Here is a 19,325-nt window from a genome sequence, read left to right on the forward strand (position 1 = left end):
TTCTTTTAATTTCTTTATTGGGGGATTAATGGCTTACAGTTGACAGTAAAATTCAATAGTTTGTACATGTGTAACAGTTCCCAGTTTTCTTTTTTAATATTTATTTATTCCCTTTTGTTGCCCTTTTTTTTAATTGTAGTTATTATTGTTGTTATTATTGATGTCATCTTTGTTGAATAGGACAGAAATGGAGAGAGGAGGGGAAGACAGAGAGGGGAGAGAAAGACACCTAAAGACCTGCTTCACTGCTTGTGAAGTGACTTCCCTATAGGGGGGAGCCAGGGGCTTGAACTGGGATCCTTATGCTGGTCCTTGTGCTTTGTACCACATGCGTTTAACTTGCTGCGCTACCGCCCAACTCCCTATTTCCCAGTTTTCCACATAACGATACAAGCCCCACTAGGTCCTTTGCCATAATGTTCTAGCATCTGAACCCCCCTCCCTCACCCATCGCCATCCCCACCCTCGCCCCCCACCCTCATCCCAGAGTCTTTTACTTTTTTAAAAGACTTTTATTTATTTTAATTTACTTATTCCCTTTTGTTGCCCTTGTTTTGTTGTTGTAGTTATTATTGTTATTGATGTCGTCGTTGTTGGATAGGACAGAGAGAAATGGAGAGAGGAGAGAGGAGGGGAAGACAGAGAGGGGGAGAGAAAGATTGGCACCTGCAGACCTACTTCACAGCTCGTGAAGCGACCCCCTGTAGGTGGGGAGCCGGTGGGGAGCCTGTGGGGAGCTGGAACCTGGAACCGAGAGCCTCACACAGGTCCTTGAGCTTTGTGCCACCTGCGCTTAATCCACTGCGCTACAGCCCGACTGCCCAGAGTCTTTTACTTTGATGCAATACACCAAAGCAACATCCCTTTGTAGTAGCCATTAGTCACATGTGAAGGCTGTGGTCAAATATGACTACTTAAAAAAATACTACAAAATTTAAACTGCTCAATTTTCATATTGAATAAATACTTAGCTTACAACTTTGGGGCTACATTGATTAATACTAAAGTTCACTTCACATGTTTTTTTTTTTTTATTTTGTAATATGGCATCCAGGAAATTTGAAATTATATTTGTGACTGGCACTCTTTCTGTAGAACAGAAAGCTCAGCTCCATCTAGCTGCTTACAAGATGGATTAAATACTATTGGTGCCATTTTCTTAATATGTAATACTTATCTGAATAAGGGGCAAACTTGAATCTGATGTTTGATTCTCTATTTTTATTTATTTATTTATTTATTTATTTATTTTTCCTTTTGTTGCCCTGGTTGTCTTTTTTATTGTTGTAGTAGTTTTTATTGTTGTTATTGATGTCGTCGTTGTTAGATAGGACAGAGAGAAATGGAGAGAGGAGGGGAAGACAGAGAGGGGGAGAGAAAGACAGACACCTGCAGAACTGCTTCACCACTTGTTGGGAGTCGGGGCCTCAAACCCGGAGTCCTTATGCAGGTCCTCGCGCTTTGCGCCATGCATATGCTTAAGCCGTTGTGGTACTGCCCAACTCCCTGATGTTTGATTTTCTATTTTTTTCTCCTGCCAGGGTTTTCTTTTCTTTTTTTCTATGGCCCTTCTGGCTCTTTGCCTTCACTGTTTTGCAGTGGGTAGGTGGGAAAACGCAAGCTCAAAGCCAGGTGTCCCACACTAGGGAAAAGAAGGCGCCCCAAACTGGAGACCTGCTAAGAGGGTATTCCTCAACAATTCTCCTTCACTGACTGGTTAACTGATTCATTTACCTTGCCAAGACATCGTAGGTTCTTATCCATCTTAAACCTCTTGTGCTATTGTTACCAATAGAAGGTCCTTAAACATTTTCAGTTGAGGGCAGGGGTAGATGGCATAATGGCTATGCAAAGAGACTCTCATGCCTGAGGCTGAAAAATCCTTGGTTCAGTCCCCCGCACCACCATAAACCAGAACTGAGCAATGCTCTGGTAAAACAAACAAACAAATATTTTCAATGATCAAGTTATGTAAGTCAGCTGTTAGTACTGAGGTTCTAAAAGTATTAGATGATGTGGATCATTATGCAGTTGGCAACAGGGAAATATATTTTTTTACTTATTCAATTTTTTTATTTCCAAAAATGGTAAAGCATTCATTTATTTAATGAGAGGACCATAGCACTGCTCTTGTATATGTGGTACCGGGGATCAAACTAGGGGGACCACAGGCAGGCAAGCTCTGTGCTGTATCACTAAACTACTACCAGACTACTTGAAACTCACATTTCTCCCCCTTTAATTGGTTAATTTTTACATATGATAGAAATAGTTTATTGGGGCTGATTGGTGGTTCACCTGGTTGAGCACGTTATAATGTGCAAGGAATTGATTTCGAACTCCCAGTCCCCACCTGCAGAGGTAAAAGCTTCATGAGCAATGAACCAGGTCTGTGTCTCTCCCTCTATCTCCCCTTCCCTCTCAATTTCTGACTGTCTATTCAATAAATAAAATAAAGATAATAAAAAATACTAAAAAAAGAGAAATGTTTATATCAGTGGCAGGCCATCTGTGGAAGGTTCCAACCAGCTATCAGGACCCCACTACTAAGCTTAAAGCAGCCTCTGGGCCTCTACAGCTGGGAGAGTGAGGTTCCACCCCCACCCCCCATGGAGATATTTACATTGCATGATGATGAATCAGCTTCTGTGGACTTGTCTGGCCCAGCACCTTGGTGACTCTGGTCAGCTTGATAGCCTACATGCCAATCCTATCACCTATCAGTTTGGGTGCTGATGCCTGTCCAGAGTCTTCCTTCCTTCCTTCCTTCCTTCCTTCCTTCCTTCCTTCCTTCCTTCCTTCCTTCCTTCCTTCCATCTTTATTCGATAGACACAGCCAGAAAGTTAGAGGGAAAGTGGTTATAGAGAAGGAGAGAGACAGAGAGATACCTGCATCCCTGCTTCACCACTCATGAAGCTTTCCCCCTGCAGGTAGGGCCGGAGACTTGAACCTGGGCCCTTGTGCACTGTAACGTGTGCTCAACCAGGTGCACCACCACCTGGCCCCCCTTTCTTCCTTTTTTCCTTTCTTCCTTCCTTCCTTCCTTCCTTTCTCTCTCTTTCTTTCTTAAACCAGAGCACTGCTTAGCTCTAGCTTATGGTGGTGTAGGGGATCAAACCTGGGACAATGGAGCCTTAGGCATGGGAGTCTGTTTGCATAACCATTATGTTGTCTACCCCTGCTCCTTCTTTTTTTCTTAAAAGATTTTATTTATTTATTTTTAGTTTTTTAAATATTTATTCTCTTTTTTGTTGTTGCCCTTGTTTTACTGTTGTAGTTATTATTGTTGTTGTCATTGTTGGATAGGACAGACCTGCTTCACTGCTTGTGAAGCGACTCCCCTGCAGGTGGGGAACCGGGGGCTCGAACCGGGATCCTTATGCCGGTCCTTGCACTTTGCGTCTTGTGCGCTTAACCCGCTGCACTACCGCCCGACCCCTTATTTTTAATTTTTTTTAAATGAGTAAGACATGATCTTTTTCTTTTCTTTTTTATACTTTATTTATTTCCCCTTTTGTTGCCCTTGTTTTTTATTGTTGTTGTAGTTATTGATGTCGACTCGAACCGGGATCCTTACGCTGGTCCTTGCACTTTGCGCCTCGGGCGCTAAACCTGCTGCGCTACCACCCGATTCCCTATTATCTTCATTTTTATTGGATAGAGATAGCCAGAAATTGAGAGGGGACGGGATGATAGAGAGGGAGAGAAACAGAGAGACACCTGCAGCACTGCTTCACCACTTGTGAAGCTTTCCCTCTGCCGGTGGGGACCAGGGACTCGAACCTTGAGCCCTGTAACATGTGTGCTCAACCAGGTGCGCCACCACCCGGGCACTCTCTATTTTCTTTCCATTTTTTTTTCTTAGTTTTGACTTTTTGTGTTAGAGTTTCTCGAAATTGAGTCCAACTTCTCTCCACAGTGGAAGGCTGAATCACTACATTGTCTTTCCACCGTAGTAGCTGCGCCCGCTGTCTTGGCTCAGCCAATTCGAGCTGTGGGATTCGCTGACGTCACCCCAAGCCCCCTCTTGTCATTGTGCCGGACGACCGCCATCTTGGATTCAGGCGGAAGACGGGTCAGCTCAGGGAGGTTATGAGTTGACCCGACAGAACTGTGCGTTTGGCCGTGAGCCCGCGTTCCGGTCGCTGGGGCCGCTGGGAATCGTGACGACCGCTCAAGATGGCGGCGGCCTGAGAGTCCTCTAGCCGCTCTAGCTTGGTTCCGGGTTCGGCCGCCTCCGCGGTGGCTCCCCGTCGCCTTCCGGGCTGTCTCTATGGTGTCGGAGCCCGCACTTCAGGACGTCGCGGGGCTCGTGGCCGTAGAATCTGCGTCACGGGGACTACAGAACCGGAGCCCAGGCCCGGGCCGCCTGCCCGCAGGTAAGCCGACCGCGCTGTCTGTGTAGGAGCGTGCCAGGGGCGGGGAGCGGAGCTGGAGCCGGGGAGCAGGACCTCGGGGAAGGAGGCGAACAGACCCGGGGAGCGAGGACCCAGTCCGTGGGGGGAGGGACCGACCGCGCCGGGGGAGATGTGCCACTCGCCGCGCTGGGTCAGTGCCGGGCGGCTGTGTTCCTGCCTCGGGAACCACCGGCGCGGCGGCCGGGACCCACCTGCAGGCGGCCCGCGGCCGGGGAGGATGTTGTGGGGAGAGCAGGTTTCGGGAAGCATGTGACAGGGAGTCCTGGCCTCCCGGGTTTGGGGGTGCTCTTCCCCAGACACTGTCGGCGGATGTCGGACTTGCACTTCGGTCCTGAAGTCTGAGCTCCTGAGGCCCATCCCGGGCGGGGATAACAGCTGTCATTCCCGGCTTGGCAGCTCGGAGCTGACCGGAGAGAATGGGCCCCGGACGCCGAGGCTGAGGTGATGAGACTCCTAAACCTCAGGGGACCCGGGAACTGAAAATGCAGGAAGGAGGACTCTTCTTACTCAAATGTGTAAGGAGAACAGTCAGAAGTCCCACTTAGCCTTGTATCAGAGAGAAGAGCAGGGCACTTCTGCGACATGAAATGCCCGTGCTGGTATCACGGTGTAACAATTATGGAGGACATCCAGCTCAGTCAGTTTAGTTCCATCTTTTAGTTCATGTTTTTCCCTTTAACTCCTCGAAACAAGACAGCATCAGAAGTTCAGATGTTATTTTTTTTTGTCTTACATTTTACTTGCTCATTTTAGCCAAATTATCTCCCCCCTTTAAAATTTTTTTTTTTTTCTGATTCTAGAGCCTAGCACACGACGTTTTTCATTTATTTGAGAGAGAAAGAGAGGGAGGGACACCAGCACTGATGCTAAGCAGTGGTTGTGTGGCACTACGAAGTGGTGCTGGACTTGAACCCCATTGTGCACACGCCAAGGCTCTAAAACAGCCTGCTGGGTTTGCTGTCTTTTGCCTTATTGTCTCCCCCGCCCCTATTATTACTTTTCCTCCCCTATTATTTTAAATGCACTGATTAAAGCAATAGTTTTTGTTGGGGTGCAGCTGTGAAACATACTTAAGATTCCACCGCATCTTTTGGCTGGGAAATGACTCAACTGGAAAAGTGGTGCATTCATGCCTGAGGTTCCTGGTTTGATCTCTGGTATTCCTGGTACTCCTGAAGGGGTATTTTATCTTGTCTATCTTTCCTTCTTTCAGCTTCATGTGAATATCTCTCATATGTATCATAAATAAAAACCTTGAATTTTTTTTATTGCCACCAGGTTTATTGCTGGGTCTTGGTGCTGGCACTACATATCCAACAATCCTAACAGCCATGTTTTCTCTCTTTCTTTCTTTTTTTTCCTTTTTTACTTTACTTGACTAAACACAGAACTTGAGAGGGGAGAGAGAGAGAAAGATAGATACCTGCAAACCTGCTTCACCACTCAGAAAGTATCTCCTCTGCAGGTGGGGAGTGAGGACTTGAACCTGGGTCCTTGTGAATGGTAATATATGCTCAACTGGTTGCACCACCAACCAGCCTCATATAATCAATAAAAACCATTCATAGAAAGAAACCACTGCTTTTTAATTAATTTATTTGATAGAGACAGATTGAGAGGGAAAGGGGAAATGTTGAGGGAGAACGAAGGACAGACACCTGTAGCACTATTTCACTGCTTGTGAAACTTGCCCCCTGCCAGTGGGGACCAGGGTGTTGAACCTAGATTCTTGTAAGTGGTAATGTACACAATGTGTACAGTGTGTTCAACTGGGTTCACTGCCACCCAGAATCCACTACTTTTAAACCACTCTCTTTTTTCTTTGCCTCCAGGGTTATCACTGGGGCTCAGTGCCTACACTATGAATCCATTGTGCCTGGCCTTTTTTTTTTTTCTTTTCTTCCATTTTATGGACTAGGACAGAGAGAAATTGGAAAGGGAAGGGAGATAGAAGTCAAGGGAGAGAGAGAGAGAGAGACCTGCAGATCTGCTTCACCACTTGTGGCTTGTGAAGCAACCCCCCTGCAGGTGGGGACCTGGGGGCTCAAACTGGGATCCTTGCTCAGGTCCTTGAGCTACGTACTATGTGCATGTAACCTGGTGCACCACTGCCTGGCCCCCTTAAACCATTCTTAAATTGCAGCCAACAACATGTCTTTTTTAAAAAATTAATTTTATTTCATTATCGGGAGAGAGAATGGTTAGAACAGCATATTTGAATATGTGCTGCTGGGGATCTGAACTTGGCACCTCTTGCTAGAATGCTGCCACTATGCCACCAACAACTATATATGTTACTTATTATTTTTTTTAATCAATTTTTATCAGGGCACTGTTCAGCTCTGGCTTATATTGGTGCTAAAAGCTGAACCTGGGATTTTGGATACTCAGGCATGAAAGTACATAATCATACTATCTTCCCTCACCCCCCACCATATCTTTTTTTTTTCTCTAAAGATTTTATTTATTAATGAGAAAGATAGGAGAGAAAGAAAGAACCAGACATCACTCTGGTACATGTGCTCATGCCTGAGAGTCCAATGCTTTTTTACTGTGCCACATCCCAGACCACCACCATATCTTTTTATTCCACCTTTTAATAAAATTTTCACTAGGCAGAGGTTAAAAGCCCACTTCTAGAGTGTGCCTCCGATGGACACAATACAAACTTGAAGTGATCCATGGCTGCATTCATGGTTTCAGTGATTTCTGTCAACATCAGCCATGCTTTCTATGAAGTCCTTCAAGGAGAATCACTCCTCCTTTTAAGTGGTATTTATTAGGGTATTTAAGTGGTATTTATTTATTTATTAGACCTCCCCAATATCAATTGCTAAGAAAAAATCATGAGTTTTAACCTCAAGTTTTCTTTAGTCTTTAAATTGTTCATTATCTTGTGCTATTATTCATAAGCCAGAGGTTAACAGTGTTAAGTATAATATTTTCACAGGAAGGTGTTTTGCTTGTTAGATGACTTGAGTAAATTTTTATTAAAAATTTTTTTTTTATTGCCACCAGCGATATTGCTGGGACTCAGTGCCTGTGTAATTGATTAATTTGCAGTTTCCATCAATCTTTTTTTGGGGTGTTGGTGGTGGAGATAGAGTAATTGAGAGTGAAAGGGGAGGTAGAGAGGGTGAAAAATAAACACCTGTGGCACTGCTTCACTGCTCCTGAAGCTCATCTCCTACCTCCTGCAGTTGGGGAAAGGTGGCTTGAGCCTGGGTCCTTGCACATGGTAATGTGTGCACTCTACTGGGTGTGTACCTAGCTCGCCTGAATAAGTTAGATGTCCATTGCTGCCCTGCTGACTGCCATTCAGCCAGAGCACTGCTGAACTCTGGTGAGGAGTTCTCTTTCCTTTGAGGGCTAATATTCAATAAGTAGCTTGTCTTTCTGCCAAGAAGATATCATTTATGTTCTCAGGTTTTTTTTTCCTTGGGATGTGTTGAATTTGGAAAGCCATCTTTTGTGGCTGAGGGGGAAATTAGGTTGGTTTCCGACATACACTTTTTTTCTAAGAGAGGCTGAGAGAGAGCAAAGAAGACCACAGTACCTAAACTTCCTTCAGTATAGTGAGAGCTAGGCTTGAAATTGGGTTGTACACATGGCAAAGCAGCACAATATCCAAGTGAGCTACTTTGCCAGACCCTACATACCTACCTACCTACCTACCTTTCTCTTTTATTTTTTTTTTAAACATTTTAAAAATATTTATTCCTTTTGTTGTCTTTGTTGTTTTATTGTTGTAGTTATTGTTGTTATTGATGTCATTGTTGTTGGATAGGACAGAGAAATGGAGAGAGGAGGGGAAGACAGAGAAGGGGAGAGAAAGATAGGCACCAGCAAACCTGCTTTACCACTTGTGAAGTGACTCCCCTGCAGGTGGGGAGCTGGGGGTTCCAACCGGGATCCTTACGCTGGTCCTTGCAGTTTGCGCCACCTGCGCTTAACCCTCAGTGCTACCGACTGACTCCCTCTCTTTTTCTTTTAAAAAGTTTTAATTTATTAATGTTAGAGAAGGAGAGAGAACTAGAATCATCACTCTGGCATATGTGATGCCAGGGATTAAGCAAGGGATCTCATGGGTGATAGTCCAGCCTTTTATCTATTGCAGTGCATTATCTGGTAGCCAACATACTTTTCTTCCTTTTTTTTTTTTTCCACTGAGACATTTTATTTGCACTTAAATATTACATCTGTAGGAAAGGAATCAGCATTTTTCCCTCCTATGTGTTTTTTTTTTGTCCCTCCCCCCATTTTATTGGATTGGGCAGAGAGAAATTGAGAGGGGATGAAGAAGACAGAAAGGGTGAGAGAAAAATTGACACTGACACCTACTGACCTGCTTCACCACTTATGAAGTGTCCCAGCTGCAGGTGGGGAGCAGGGGTTCAAACCAGGGTCCTTGTGCGTAGTACTATGTGCACTTAACTTGGTGCACTATTGCCTGGTCCTCTTCCTACCTACCTTTCTTTCATTCAAATAATTTATTTATTCATGAGAAAGATAGGAGAGAGAGAAAGAACCAAATATCACTCTGATACATGTGCTGCGGGGGATTGAACTTGTGAATTCATGGTTGAGAATCCTTTGCATTATCCACTTTGCCACCTCCTGGACCACATTCTTCTACCTTTCTTCTTATTTATTTAAGATTATTTATTTATTCATGAGAAAGATAGGAGGAAGGAGAGAACCAGATATCACTCTGGTACATGTTTTGCCAGGGATTGAACTCAGGACCTCATGCTTGAGAGTCCAGTGTCTTACCCACTGCACCACCTCCTGGACTACCTTTTCTTATTTTTTAAAATATTTATTTATTGGGAGTCGGGTGGTAGCACAGTGGGTTAAGCGCAGCTGGCGCAAAGCACAAGGACCGGTTTGAGCCCCTGGCTTGCCACCTGCAGGGGAGTCACTTCACAAGCGGTGAAGCAGGTCTGCAGGCGTCTATCTCCCCCCCATCTTCCCCTCCTCTCTCCATTTCTCTCTGTCCTATCCAAAGACAATGACTTCAATAACAACAACAATAACTACAACAATAAAACAAGGGCAACAAAAGGGAGTAAATAAAGATAAATATTTTTAAAAAGTTTAAAAAATATTTATTTACTTTTGAGTAGAGACAGATATTGAGAGATAAAGAGAGATACAGAGGGAGAGAGAAAAACACCTGCAACACTGCTTGACGGCTAGTGAAGCTTTCCCCCTGCAAGTGGGAATTGGCAACTTGAACCTGGGTCCTTGCACTCTATAGTGTGTACTCTGTACCAAGTGTGTGCCACTGCTTGGCTCACCCAATATGCTTTTCAAAGTACCTTTCTCTCGGGAGTCGAGCGGTAGCGCAGCGGGTTAAACAGGTGGCACAAAGTGCAAGAACCTGTGTAAGAATCCCAGTTCGAGCTCCTGGCTCCCCACCTGTGGGGGAGTTGCTCCACAAGCTGTGAAGCAGGTCTGCAGGTGTCTTTCTCTCTCCCTCTCTGTCTTCTCCTCTCTCCATTTCTCTCTGTCCTATGCAACAACAACAACAATAAGTACAACAATAAAACAACAAGGGCAACAAAAGGGGTTAAATAAATATTAAAAAACAGCAACAAACAAAAAAAAAAGTACCTTTCTCTCACCATTCCTTCAATCTGACAGGAAATAAGTGAATTTCCAGCATGAATGGCAGGAGGTTTCAAAGACACAGACCTCCATCAGGTGGAGCTCAGGTTCTCTTTGATGTCAGTGAGGGAAGAGGACTTGAAGTTAATTGGTAGCATGTGACCCTATAAAGATGATTGAGTGACTCTGAGACTTTGCTTTTCTGCTGCTGGCTGGCTTCCTATGTCTGTATTTGTCAGTTTCCTTTTATTTTTTTGAAGATTTTGTTTATTTGTTAATGAGAAAGATAGGAAGAGAGATAGAACCAGATATCACTCTGATACTTGTGCTGCCAGGGATTGGACTCAGGTCCTCATGCTGTAGAGTCCAGGGCTTTACCCACTGCACCACCTCCTGGACCACTCAAGTTCCTGCTTTAGCATTGCTTTGGTTGGTGTGTCTTTGCCCATATTTCACCCCATGGCATCTTTCTGCCTTCAGCCCTGCTGCTCATAGAACAAAAAAAACCTTCATTTCTATTCCTAGGGGAGATATTCTCTGGTCAGTTGAGCCCTTTGCCCAGGCCATAGAGACAAGAGATGACTAATGTGTGAGTAAAACGCCCTAAGTCCCATGATGGGCACCTGATCCATGATTCTGCTCAGGAAGAGGGGAGCAAAATCTACTCTGTGAACTTGACCTTCCAGCTTGGCAGGTTTGGGGGCAGGTTGGGCAAGATATAGTACTAGGATAATAGGATCTACACTATTTGCTCTTCTCTTTTGAGTCTCCATATACACTAATTCTGTTTGTAGACTCAGTAGAAAGTTGTATGGCATAGTTGAGATACTTGACCTTTTACCCTTAAGCGGTTTTTTAAAAAAAATATTTTATTTATTTATTAATGAGGGATAGGAGGAGAGAAAAAGAACCAGACATCACTCTGGCACATGTGCTGCAGGGGATTGAATTTAGGACCTCATTTTTCGAGAGTCCAGTGCTTTATCCACTGCGCCACCTCCCAGACCCCTTAAGTGTTTTTTTTTTTTTTTATTGTTGTTGTTATTGATGTCTTCTTCTCTGCTGGATAGGACAGAGAGAAATGGAGAGAGAAGGGGAAGGCAGAGATGGGGAGAGAAAGATAGACACCTGCAGACCTGCTTCACCACCTGTGAAGCTACTCCCCTGCAGGTGGGGAGCTGGGGGCTTGAACCGCAATCCTTATGCGGGTCCTTGGGCTTTGCGCCTCCTGCACTTAACCGCTGTGCTACCACCTGACTCCCCCCTTAAGTGTTTTTATCATTCTCTCTTTTTGTAATTAAAAAAATATTGGCAGGGGCTGGATGGTGGGGTACCTGGTTTAGTGCACATGTTACAATGCACAGGGACCTAGGTTTGAGCCCTGGTAAAGCAGGTGTCTTTCTGTCTCTCTTACTCTCTATCACCTCCTTCCCTCTTGATTTCTGGCTGTCTCTATCCAATAAATAAATAAAGATGGCAAGAAAAAAATATTTACTGGCTAGAGACAGAAGGAAATTGAGAGGGAAGGAGGAGATAGATAGGGAGAGAGACATCTGAAGCACTACTTCACTGTTCATGAAGCTTCCCCCCTGCTTGAACCCTGGTCTTTGTGCATGGTAACATGCCCACTCCATGGAGTGCACCATCAGCTGGCCCCTATTTCTGTTATTGTTGAGAAAGATAAATCAGCAGCCTAGAGATAGTTTACCTGGTGTAACACATACTTTATTGTGTTCTAACTCCTAGCTGTCACGTGTGAGCACTACTATATGAGGGGGAATCTTCTTGAGTGGTGGAGTGGCATTTTGATGGTTCTCACTATCTGGGGATAAAAGATGTCTGCTGGAAGTATTGGAATCACACAGGCATGAAGTCCTAGCAAAATCATGGTAGCAAAAAGCATTAATAAAAAGAAACTGCTAGGTAGAGAGGAATTCAGAAAGTTTGATATAAGACATGACTGGCTCTTATCTTCTAATATTCTTTGGTTTTGAGAAACATCATTGTCAGATAGCTTTAAGCCCCTGTATGTGCTGCACTCCTTATGGAACCACTCATGCAGGTTTTTTACATTACCATAACTGTAATCAATATGATATATTCATTTTCCTTAAAAGTCACTTACACCCCTTGCTAATCCTTTCTTTCTAAATGAGGCCCACCTTGAGCAACCACTCATCTCTTTTGCCATTATAGTTTCATTTTGTAAAGTTTCAGTTTTTTTTCTTCCTTTTTTTAAAAAAATATTTATTTCCTTTTGTTGGCCTTGCTTTATTGTTGTAGTTATTATTGTTGTTGTTATTGATGTCATCATTGTTGGATAGGACAGAGAGAAATGGAGAGAGGAGGGGAAGACAGAGAAGGGGAGAGAAAGATAGACACGTGCAGACCTCCTTCACTACCGGGGGCTCGAGACAGACACGGTAGGAGAATCAAACATCCTGGTATATGCACTCCTCTCAGAGATCAAACTCAGAATCTCATGCTTGAAAGTCTAACACTATCCACTGTGTAACCACATCCTGGGCTGGCTCTTTATTTTTTCTTTTCTTTCTTTTTTTTTTTTAAATCAGCTCTGGTTTATGGTGGTGTGGGGGATTGAACCTGGAACTTTGGAGCCTCAGGCATGATAGTCTGTTTGTATAACCATTATGCTCTCTACCCTCCGCCCTTTATTTTCTCTTGGTGACTTTTCCATTCTGATAATTAAAAAAAAAATTATTTATTTATTCCCTTTTTGTTGCCCTTGTTTTATTGTTGTAGTTATTATTGTGGTCGTTGTTGTTGGATATGACAGAAATGGAGAGAGGAGGGGAAGACAGAGAGGGGACAGAAAGCTAGACACCTGCAGACCTGCTTTACTGCCTGTGAAGTGACTCCCCTGCAGGCGGGGAGCCCGGGGCTCGAACCGGGATCCTTATGCCAGTTCTTGCGCTTTGCGCCATGTGCGCTTAATCCGCTGCGTTACACCTTGACTACCCCATTCCGATAAATCCTTTTTTTTATTTATAAAAAGGAAACATTGACAAAACCATAGGATAAGAGAGGTACAACTCCACACAATTCCCACCACCAGAACTGTGTATCCCATCCCCTCCCCTGACAGCCTTCCCATTCCCTAACCCTCTGGGAGTATGGACCCAAGGTCATTGTGGGATGCAGAAGGTCTGGCTTCTGTAATCACTTCCCCGCTGAACAAGGGCATCGACAGGTCAATCTATACTCTTAGCCTGCCTCTCTCTTTCCCTAGTGGGATAGGACTCTGGGGAAGCGGAGCTCCAGGATACATCGGTGGGGTTGTCTGTCCAGGGAAGTCTGGTTGGCATTCTGATAATTCTAAGAGGTGGGTATTGGAGAGTAACTGCAGGTGCCTCTCAGAAGAAGTGCATTTTCTTTGAACTGGTAGTCATAGCTAGTAACTGATTAACCATTTAGTGCTGTAGCTGTCAAATGGGCTGACTTACGGTTTCTCTGAAACCCCTCATGGGTTTTAGTGATGCTGATATCTTGATAGTCTTGTTTACTGATTGACCTGATAGTCTTGTTTACTGATAGTCTTGATTTACTGTTTGACCAGTTCACTATTTTCCCTCAGGTTGGCTTGGCTTTGAGGAGTTGCTGAAGTTTTGGTGCATAAGGGATGGGATCAGAGAACAGTGCTTTGAAGAGTTACACGCTGAAGGATCCCCCTTTCACCTTACCCTCTGGACTGGCTGTGTATCCAGCTGTACTGCAAGATGGCAAATTGGCTTCTGTTTTTGTGTACAAGAGAGAAAATGAAGACAAAGTTAATAAAGCTGCCAAGGTACAGTAATAGGCAACTTTCTCTTCTTTGATTTATGCATTTGTTTGTGTGAGAGAGAGAGAAGGAAAGAGAAAGAGAATAAACCAGAACATCACTGGCATTTTTAGTTTAGAAGATTGAACTTGGAACCTCATGCTTGAGAGTCCAACACCTTATCCACCATGCTGCACCTCTTAAACCACAATAAGTGACATTTAAAAAAAATTAATTTTTTTATTAGTGATTTAACAATACTTACAAGATTATAAGATTATAAGGGTATGATTATACATCGTATGCACTGCCAAAATTTTGCGCCCCTACCCCCTAGTAATAACGACTGTAATTCTCACAATTTTTTAGAGGTAGCATCTTCAGTGTCATCATCATTTTTTTCTTTTTTAAATTCTCATGTTTCTTTTTTAAAAATATTTTATTTATTTTTTATTAATGAAAGAGACAGAGGTAAAGATCAGAGTACTGGGGGCCGGGTGGTGGTGCACCTGGTTGAGCGTACATGTTACAGTGCTCAAGAACCCAGGTTCAAGCCCCTAGTCTCCACTTGTACGGGGAAAGCTTTGCTAGTGGTGAAGCATGGCTGCAGGTGTCTCTCTGTCTCTCTCCTTGTAACCTTTTCTTTCTTGATTTCTGGCTCTCTATCCAGTAAATAAATAAAGATAATGATAATAAAAAAAGAATATTAAGAAAAAAAAAAAGATTAGACTGCTGCTCAACTCTGGCTTGTGGTGTTAGGGATTGAACCTGAGGCCTTAAAGCCTCGGGCATGAGAATCTTTTGCATAACCATTATGCTGTCTCCTCAGCCCAAATTCTTTTGTTTAACTTGTCTATGGTTCACATATGAACGAAACCACCCAGTGATTGTTTTGTACCTTATGCTTATATATGTGTATGTATATGTATGTATGTATTCCTTAACTTCCTTTTCCTTTTTCCTTTTTTTTTTTTTTTTTATTTTTTAACCAGGGCATTGCTCACTTCTGGCGTATGGTGGTACAGGGGATTGAACTTGGGTCTTGGGAATCTCAGGCATGAAAGTCTTTTTTGCATAACTATTACGCTATCTTTCCTCTCTGGTCATTTGTTGATGGACATTTATGTTGCTTCCAGTAGGTGACTGTTGTGCATAGGGGAGCTGTGTGTATCCCTTTAGATATTTGCTTGAGAGTGGTATTTCTGTAACATGAATGATGTACCGCCACCCAACTCCTGAGTGGTATTTCTGGATCATAAAGCATTCTTACTTTTGTTCAGAAATTCTCCATACTGTTTTCCATGGGCTCTGCACCAGTTTTTATTTTCATCAACAATGTACAGTGTTCCTTTTTATTTTTATTTTTTATTAGTGAGAGATAGAGTCACTAGAGAATCATCAAAGAATCACTCTGGTACATGAATTGCCAGGGAATTGACTTCATATTTGAGAGGTCAGTGCCATGTCCACTGTGCCACTTCCTGGGCTGCTCAGTGTATTTTAGTTTGCATTTCTCTTACAGGAGGTGGTATAGTAGGTAAAATGTTGAACTCTCAAGCATGAGCTCCCAAGTTGTAGCCCCAGAATCACATGTGACAGAGTACCCTGGTTTGGTTTCTCTTATTAATAAATAATAAAAAGAAATAAAAAAATCTGTATTTAATGATAAGTGAATCATTTCTTCATATGTCTATGGGTCATATTTATATATTTTTAAAAAGTATCTAAGCAGGATATTTTTTAAACCAGAGCACTGCTTGGCTCTGGTTTCTTGTGATGTGGCAGATGGAACCTGACACCTTGAAGCCTCAGGCATGAGTGTTCTTTGTATAACCGTTACTCTGTCTCTCTTGTCCACCTTCTCCCCCCTCCCCCATTCTCCTCCTCCTCCTCTTCTTTTTTTTTTTTTTTAATTTATTCCCTTTTGTTGCCCTTGTTTTATTGTTGTAGTTATTATTGTTGTCATTGTTGGATAGGACAGAGATAAATGGAGAGAGGAGAAGACAGGGGGAGAGAAAGACACCTGCAGACCTGCTTCAACTCCTGTGAAGTGACTCCCCTGCAGATGGGGTACTGGGGGCTCGAACTGGGACCCTTAAGCAGGTCCTTGGCTTTGCGCCATGTGCGCTTAACCTGCTGCGTTACCTCCCAACTCCCCTCTTTTTTTTTTTTTAATATTTATTAATAAGAAAGATAGGACGAGAGAGTGAAAGAACCAGCCATCACTCTGGTTCATGTGTTGCCCAGGATTGAACTCTGGACCTCATACTTGTGAATCCAAATCTTTATTGACTGTACCACCTCCCGGACCACCCTCTTTTTTTTTTTTTTTTTTTTTAAGGTTCATTTATTCTGGATAGAGATAGAGAAATTAAGAGGGAGGGAAAGATACACCTGCAACACTGCTTCAGCACTCATGAAGGGGCTTGAGCCTGGGTCACTGCACTCTGTAACATGCATATTTTACCAAGTAGGAGGTGCACCACTAATTGGCCCCCTTTTTGGGGGTGTGTGTGTGTGTGTTTAAATTTTTGTTGTTGAGCTGTGTGATTTTTTTAAAAAAAATACATTTTATTTATTAATGAAAAAGGAGGAGAGAGAGAAAGAACCAGTCATCACTCTGGTCCATGTGTTACTGGGGATCGAACTCAGGACCTTCTGCTTGAGAGTCCAGTGCTCTTATCTACTGTGCCACCTCCCGGACCATGAGCTGTATGATTTCTTTCTGTTTTATTTATTTATTTATATTTATTTATTCCCTTTTGTTTTCCTTGTTGTTTTATTGTTGTAGTTATTATTGATGTCATTGTTGTTGGATAGGACATATTTTAAAACTGCTCAGTTTTTATTATTTTTCAAATAATTATTTTATTTCACATGAGAATGGAAGAGAGAGGGAGTGAGAAATTAGAGTACCACTCTGATACTCGTGATACCAGGGATTGAATCTTGAGTCTCAGGCATGTAAGTCCATCATTCTACTTGTGGAGTCTCCTTGACTGCTACTTATTTCAGTTTTTACTTTTAAAATATGTCTTATAGGAGGTCGGACAGTATTGCAGCAGGTTAAGTGCACATAGCGCAAAGCGCAAGGACAGACATAAGAATCCTGGTTCGAGCCCCCAGCTCCCCACCTGCAGGGGGTTTGCTTTATCCAATGCTTTATCCACTGCACTACCTTCTGGACCTGGTCAGTTCTGGATTATGGTGGTGCTCAGGAATGAACCTAGGCCCTTAGGGTCTCAGGCATGAAATTCTGTTGCACAGCTGTTGTGTTGCCTCCCTGATCTTTATTTTAATTAATTAATTAATTAATTAATTTTTACCAGAGCACTGCTCAGCTCTGGCTTATGGTGGTGCAGGGGATTGAACCTGGGACTTTGGAGACTCAGGCATGAGAGTCTTTGCATAACCATTATGCTATCTACCCCTGCCCCCCATCTTTAATTTGTGTCCCCACCTCTTTTTTTTTTTTTTCCTTTCTTCCTCTCTTTTATCTTTACCAGAGCGCGACTCAGCTCTGGTTTATGGTGGTGGTGGTGGTGGAATTGGGTTTTGGAGCCTCAGGCATGAGAATCTCTTTGCATACCCCCCTGCCCTTTTATTTTTATTTTTCCCTTTTCCCTCTTTTTTTTTTTTTTTTTTTCTTTTGGGCTGTTTTAATTTTTTTGTTATTTCTTTTTAGTGTATCATGAATTTTTTTTTTCTTCCAAGGTTATTGCTGGGGCTTGTAGCCTATACTACAAATTCACTGCTCCTGGGTGCCATCTTTTTTCCATTGTTATAGCTCTTGTTGTTGCTGTTGTTGGATACGACAGAGAGAAGTTGAGAAAGGAGGTAGAAGTGAGGGGGAGAGAAAGACACAGCAAACCTGCTTCACTGCCTGTGAAGTGACCCCCCTGCATGTGCTGTTAGGGAACACTGAAATTCGAAGACTGGAGCCAAAACTGGGTGAAGGAAAAAGGTAGCTTTATTATTAAGAGAGGACAAGAGCCCCAGTCACCCTGTCAGCTCTGGTCCAAAATGGGTATTGTAACATTATTTTATACCTGGACATGGAAGCAAGCAGTTACGGAAGAGTAGAGTGGTTACTGTAGTTACATGCTCTTTGGGATCAGGGTACAGGGAATCTTGTCTTTCAGGATCAGGTATGAGGGAGTGAGTAGGCTTATTGGAATTCCTCTCAGCTAAAATTTTCTGAATTCTTTTGATTCCCTCTCAATGTGGAGCCAGAGGCTTGAACTGGGGTCCTTGTGCTTCGCACTATGTGTGCAGAACCCAGTGCACTACTGCCCAGCCCTCTATTGTAAGTTTTTTTTTTAAGCTGTAGCCTTCTTTATTTTTTGACTTTTTAAAAGGACTGCCCGCTTTTTAAAAAATTATCTTTATTTGCTAGAGATAGCCAGAAATTGAGAGGAGAGGGGGAGAGAGACAGAGAGACACTTGTAGCCCTGCTTTACCACTTGTGAAGCTTTCCCCTTGCAGGTGGGGAGCAGGGGCTTGAGTCCGGTCCTTGCACATCGTAACATATGCATTCAACCAAGTGCACCACCTGGCCCTTATTTTTTGATTTTTTTTTATGACTGTCCAAAGTATATATGACTAGAAAATACAGCTATTTGTGACTACTGTTGTATCATGTCTCATCAAATGTAAAAGTCTTGGGACTTTGCAGGTATCTGCAACTCTAACCCTAGTTCCTTTGTTACATATCTTATAAGTGTATATATACATACAGCTACATCACAGATGTTAGAATTTTACCATGCAGTGGTACAGTCTTTGCTTTAAAAATAGTATTTTTAGAGGTTAAGTTTACCATATCTAATTCCTTTGTGGAGATCCAAGTTTCCTTTTAGTATTATTTGCTTTCCAGTTTAAAGAAATTTTTAATTTTTTTTTTACCAGAGCACTGATCAGTTTTGCAGGGGATTGAAACTGGGACTTCAGAGCCTCAGGCATGAGAGTTTCTATGCATAACCATTATGCTATTTACCCCTGCCCTTTAAAGAACTTTCTATAGCACTTTTTACTTTATTATTTCTTTTATGATAATTTTGACTATTAGTGATTATAACAGTGGTTTACAAAATTATAAGCTTTCAGGGGTATAGTCATACATTCACGTGTATATATGTAATTCACTACACTGACCACTAGAGTTCTGTGTGCCCCATCCTCTTTTCTCTCTCTCTCCTCTCTCTCTCTCTCTCTCTCTCTCTCTCTCTCTCTCTCTCTCACACACACACACACACACACACACACACACACACACACACACACACACACACTGTAGTTCTCACTGTCTGAGGGACAGTTTGGTTTGTATTTGTCTTGCCAGTTTGTTTTAGTTGTTTGTAGTCCACATATGTCCAGAGCCTTCTGGTAGTTGTCTTTCAACTTTTTAAATTTCACTTCACCTCCAATTCCATCCTTTTTTATTCTGAAAAAAAAATCTCATTTTATTTTAATGGCAGTATAATCTTCCTTTGAATACAAATCCTGGATGGGGGTAGAT

The 19,325-nt window shown here is 42.9% G+C and overlaps 1 protein-coding gene across 3 annotated transcripts in view; it reads left to right on the forward strand.

Moving 5' to 3' along the window:
* Window positions 1-3,967: 3,967 nt before the first annotated feature.
* SCYL3 (SCY1 like pseudokinase 3) overlaps window positions 3,968-19,325 on the forward strand; it is a 42,361-nt gene continuing 27,003 nt past the window's right edge. The window contains exons 1-2 of one of the 3 annotated variants that reach the window (XM_060197927.1): window positions 3,968-4,380; window positions 13,625-13,834. In XM_060197927.1, coding sequence (XP_060053910.1) covers window positions 13,670-13,834 — 165 coding nt within the window. In that variant the 5' untranslated portion in view covers window positions 3,968-4,380; window positions 13,625-13,669. The remainder of the gene's footprint in view (window positions 4,381-13,624; window positions 13,835-19,325) is intronic. The other 2 variants (XM_007531782.3, XM_060197928.1) reach the window with 2 other exon arrangements.

Source organism: Erinaceus europaeus, chromosome 9 (assembly GCF_950295315.1).
Source record: "Erinaceus europaeus chromosome 9, mEriEur2.1, whole genome shotgun sequence".
Classification (NCBI taxonomy): domain Eukaryota; kingdom Metazoa; phylum Chordata; class Mammalia; order Eulipotyphla; family Erinaceidae; genus Erinaceus; species Erinaceus europaeus.